Genomic DNA, 5480 nt, shown 5'->3' with positions numbered 1-5480 from the left:
TAGAGAGAGAGCCTTTTGTGATCTTACCATTTAAGTCCTTCCGAAATCCATACAAATTCCTCATTGAAATGTATTTCACACTTTCTCTTCCTTCCTAATAATGTAGAGGTGATAGAATTTTGTCACAATTCTCTGTAGACAACACTTGTCTGCTGGACACACAAGGACAGGGTTTCTTCACTTGGAGACTTCGAGTTTCAGCTGCCTGGAGCCTCTCAGATTGCATGCAAAATTGTATACATATGTATATCTTGTCTGCTGGACACACAAGGACAGGGTTTCTTAACTTGGAGACTTCGAGTTTCAGCTGTCTGTGAGCCCCTCAGATTACATGCAAAATTGTATACATATGTATAGGGACATATGTGCATTTTTGGAAGGTGTGACTGTACATGATTTATAAGTAGATTCTCATATGGGTCCCTGTCCTAACAATAGAATACAAAATAATGACAAGTGGTAAATTCACTGGAGAGTCTCTATTTTTAAAAGGTGGCACAGGTGGCACTCATTCCTTATTTTCAGCAAATAAGGGGAAGGTGTGACATTATGATATAATAAGGAATATATACATTTGGTGTTCTTACCTGATTCCTGACACGAGTTTCTAAAACCCTTGGAATTTCCTGAGTGAGAAGAGTGTTTTTTATTCATAATAAGCCCCCTTCAATCATACCTGGGTTTACATTAATAAGATGACTAGTGGGTCCTGGATAACTACTGCATGGGGCTGGTTGCCATAGAAACCAATTTTGTGATTAGAGGGTTGAAACTTTCAGGACCCTTCTCCCACTCTGGGGAGGGAAGAAGAGTTGGAGATTGAGTTAATCAGCAATGGCCAACTGATTTAATCAATTATGCTTATGTAATGAAGCCTCCATTAAAGCCTAGGACTTGGAGAACTTCCAGCTTGGCAAACATATCCACCCCAGCTCCACAGGCACAGAAGATCCTGTGCTCAGGACCCTCTGGACTTCATCCTTTCTCCTTCTCCTTCCTCCTCCTCCTCCTCCTCCACCTCCTCCTCCTCCTCCTCCTTCTCCTTCTCCTTCATCCTTTCTCCTTCTCCTCCTCCTTCCTCTTCCTCCTCCTCCTCCACCTCCTCCTCCTCCTCCTCCTTCTCCTTCTCCTTCATCCTTTCTCCTTCTCCTCCTCCTTCCTCTTCCTCCTCCTCCTCCACCTCCTCCTCCTCCTCCTCCTTCTCCTTCTCCTTCATCCTTTCTCCTTCTCCTCCTCCTTCCTCTTCCTCCTCCTCCTCCACCTCCTCCTCCTCCTCCTCCTTCTCCTTCTCCTTCATCCTTTCTCCTTCTCCTTCTCCTTCTTCTTCCTCCTCCTCCGCCTCCTCCTCCTCCTCCTTCCTCTTCTTCTTCTTCTTCTTCTCCATCTAATATATTTTTATTGATTTCAAAGAGGAAGGGAGAAGGAGAGGGCAATAGAAACATCAATAATGAGAGAGAATCACTGATTGGCTGCTTCCTGTATGCCCCACACTAGTGATCGAACCTGAAACCCAGGCATGTGTCCTGACCAGAATCGAACCAAAGATCTTTTGGTGTATAGGTTGATGTTCAACCACACTGAGCCACACTGGTCGGGCTGTACTTCTTCATCCTGCTGTTCATTAGTATTTCTTATAATAAACCAGTGATAGTAAGTAAGTGAAGTGTTTCCTGAATTCTGTGAGCCATTCAAGCAAATTATAAAACCTGAGGTGGGAGGAGTATGGGAACACCAACTTTGTAGCCAAGTTGGACAGAAGTGTGAGACCCAATATTTTCTGAAATGGGGCAGTCTTGTGGGGTTGTCCTTAAACTGGTGGAGTCTAAGCTAATTCCAGGTAGTTTCAGAATAGAATAGAATTATAGAACACCCAATTGGTGTCTGGAGAGTTAGAAAACTGATTCTTGGCGTGGAAAAACACACATTTGGTGTCAAAAGTGTTGTGAGTAAATGTGCCACATCAGCATGGCCAGGTTCAGTGAGTCTGAGAAGGGGTGGTGAAGGATTAAGAAAAGACAGACAAGAGAAGAACACTGGGGCTAGGTGGGATGCTGCCCTCTCTGATGGAGAGACAGCACCACAGCCTGCAAGCCGAGTCTTTATTTTATAGCCAGACTAGGAGCCTGATGCACAAAATTCGTGCATGGGGGGTGGGTCCCTCAGCCCGACCTACACCCTCTCCAATCTGGGAGCCCTCAGGGGAGCCATCTCCAATCCAGGAGTTTCTGTCTGTTTTTGCAATCATATGAGCAAATTGTCTGAGACCCTAACCCAGTTTGGCTTGGTGCTCACAGAATAACAGAGGTCTTTTTCTTTTCTTTGCTCCATTGGTGGAAATTTCCTAGAAGTTGCAGGCTATCTTCCTTTTAATTTTTCCTCGACACTCTGACTTTACTTATGTCTCTCACCTTTGCTTTCCCTTCACCCACCACCCGCAACAGTAACTTGCTCCAGGCTAACTTTGGTCTAGTGTCTAGGAGATCCCGCAATGTGTCTGCCACCAGAACTATAATTCCCAGCATTCCTGGCATTCCCCGCGCTCTTGGTTTCCACTTCCAGTCCAGGGGCTGCAGAAACCAAAAGGACTGGGAACTCCAGCCGCCCCCCGGCCTGGTTGACAGGACCAGACACTACAGTGGCGTCCCCAGAACCCTGGCCGCTCAGCACCAGCGTGCATGCTGCTGGCCACAGGCTTGGAGTAGGCAGGGTCATGGGGATGTCTGCCGTGTTGCCCTGGCTACATGGCAGGTTGGTGGGCAGACCACCTCATCCCTGGCTGCTCGGAGCCTGTGTGCATGCACACTACCCACAGGCCTGCCATCTTTGTTGGCTTAATTTGCATACTCACTCCTGATTGGCTGTGGCTGTTGCAGAGGGATGGTCAATTTACATATTTGCCTATTAGTCGTGTAGATTCCACCAGGCAAAGTAAGGGCATGGTCAAGATGTTTACAACATTCTTGTGGGTTTCGAATCTACTCAATTACATGCACCTAATCAAGCTTTGTTTATTTGCTGCACCTCCCACAGCTTATATCACTTAGCCACGTGGGACCACAGGTTCAGGCCATAACCTGTCCAAACACTGTAGCTGCTCTCCACAAGTAAAAACACCTCGAGAGAAGGAAATAGCCTTTTAAATAACTTTAAAATATTTTGCCCTAGCCAGTTTTGCTCAGTGGATAGAGCATTGGCCTGCAGACTGAAGGGTCCCAGGTTCGATTCCGGTCAAGGGCATGTGCCTTGGTTGCAGGCATATCCCCAGTAGGAGGTGTGCAGGAGGCAGCTGATCAATGTTTCTCTCTCATCGCTATTTCTAACTCTCTATCCCTCTCCCTTCCTCTCTGTAAAAAAATCAATAAAATATATTTTTAAATAAATAAATAAATAACTTTAATATATTTTATTATTGTACCAAGAATGCTTCAGTAATTAATATTTTGTGGGTAAAGTAAATCTAGTGAGGGTAGATGGGCAAAAATATAGTGATATACCAATGAGGAAACTTGAGTGCATATTGCAGCTACCCTATGTCTTTTGATTGGAGTATTTAATCCAATTTCATTTAAAGTGATTATTGATAGGTATATAGTTATATGTTTCTTTTCTTGTTTCTTCTTCTTAGTAAAAGGCAAAAGATTTATGCGATCTGAAGAGAAACCAGAGTATTGTGTTTCTTCTTCTTAAAGAAGCCCCTTTAACATTTCTTGTAATACTGGATTGGTGATGAGGAACTTCTTTAGCTTTTTCTCTTCTGGAAAGTTCTTTGTATGTCCTTCAGTTTCAAATGATAATCTTGCTTGGTAGAGTAATTTGGTTGTAGGTTCTTGTTTTCCATTACTTTAAATATTTTGTGCCAATATCTTCTGGCCTGGAAAGTTTCTGTTGAGAAATCAACTGACAGCCTTATGAGAGCTCTCTTGTAGGTTGTCTTGCTCTTATTGCTTTTAAGGTTCTCTCTTTATTTTTAATATTTGCCATTTAAATTATGATGTGTCTTGGTGTGGGCCTCTTTGGGTTTATCATGCTTGGGATCCTTATGCTTCCTGAACTTGTGTGTCTTTTTTCTTCACCAGATTAGGGAAGTTTTCTGTCATTATTTTTTTTTAAATAGGTTTTCAATCTCTTGCTCTCTTCTCCTTCGGGCAGTTCTATGATACAAATATTATTATGCTTGATGCTGTCCCAGAGGTCCCTTAAACTATCTTCATTTTTTTAAATTATTTTTTCTTTTTGTTGTTTTGATTGGGTTTTTCTGCTATCTTGTCTTTCAAATCTCTGATTTGATCCTCTCCTTCATCTAATCTGATGTTGATTCTTTCTAGTGTATTCTTTTTTTTTGTACACTTGAATGTATATAATTTTATTAACTAGTCACCCCAATAAACTTTAAAATATATAACACCCGACTGGTGTGGCTTAGCCGTTGAGTGTCAACCCATGAACCAGAAGGTCACGGTTCAATTCCCCACCAGGGAACATGCTCAGGTTTCAGGCTCAATCCCCATCACGAGGCATGTAGGAGGCAGGCGATCAATGATTCTCTCTCATCATCGATGTTTCTATCTCTCTCCTCTCTCTGATTCGGAATCACTGCTGTGTGAAGTAACTGAATCACTGCTACTACTTTCAGACTCTGACGAACTGCTGCTGCTGTCACTCAATCGGGAACCAATTCCAACAGCAGCTATGGATGATGGCGTTTTCTCAGATTTTGTTTGGCATTTTCTGGAATTTAACTGATTATTGACATCTAGTAATCGCTTTTCCAACTGCTGTTTTTTTCTGTGCATGAAGTTCTTCATTTGACTTCATTATTTTCTTACCATGAGGTTTTAGTGGTCTTTTTCTTAGACATGCAGCAACATATTTTTCTAGCTCTCTTAGTGTTGTTGTTTTCAGTGTTTCAAAGTCTATCTCTATATCCTCATGGTTAGAATTTCTCAGTGAAGGTTCTCTTGAATGTATTATATGAAGGACTTTTCCAAGTTTATCTCCAGGGAGTTTGTTTATATCCAAACTTAACCGCCTTTTCTCATCATGGCTCATAGGTTTAGCATTATCTTCATCCTCAGATTCCAGAGCCAACACTGGTTGTTGCCTCTTCTTTGGCTCATTGCTCTTAGATTTCTCCTTTATTTTCATTTGCTTAAACTTCTTTCTTGGATTTTCATCTGTGTTATTAACCTTTCCTTTTTTCTTTTCCTGTTTAGATTTGTGGTTTTTTTTTTTTTTTTAGCTTATGGCGTGGTACTTGGAATAGAACCTGGAGTTGGTCACGAACAGCTCTAATCTGCTTCTTAAGGTTTGCAATACACTCATCTTCAGAATCATTAGAAGAGTTATCTTCAGAGGAAGTTTCAGTACTGCTTTCTCTACCAAGGGACTTTGTGGTATCTGTTTTGATATTATAAACAGGCTTACTCTCAACAGGTTCATCTGGGATCTTTGCAAAATGCATTTCAAAAACATCCTGGACT

General features: G+C 42.1%; 1 protein-coding gene across 1 annotated transcript in view; it reads right to left on the bottom strand.

The window, feature by feature from the left end:
• The window catches only part of LOC102754421 (peptidyl-prolyl cis-trans isomerase FKBP1B), a 14940-nt gene extending 10135 nt beyond the window's left edge, over nt 1–4805 (bottom strand). Inside the window, exon 1 of the mRNA XM_006762007.2 lies at nt 4628–4805. Within this exon, the coding sequence (XP_006762070.1) occupies nt 4628–4805 (178 nt within the window). The remainder of the gene's footprint in view (nt 1–4627) is intronic.
• Nucleotides 4806–5480: the final 675 nt, after the last annotated feature.

This window comes from Myotis davidii, unplaced genomic scaffold (assembly GCF_000327345.1).
Source record: "Myotis davidii unplaced genomic scaffold, ASM32734v1 scaffold557, whole genome shotgun sequence".
Lineage (NCBI taxonomy): Eukaryota > Metazoa > Chordata > Mammalia > Chiroptera > Vespertilionidae > Myotis > Myotis davidii.
The sequence above is the reverse complement of the archived record's forward strand: the minus strand, read 5'-3'. Positions and strand labels throughout refer to the sequence as shown.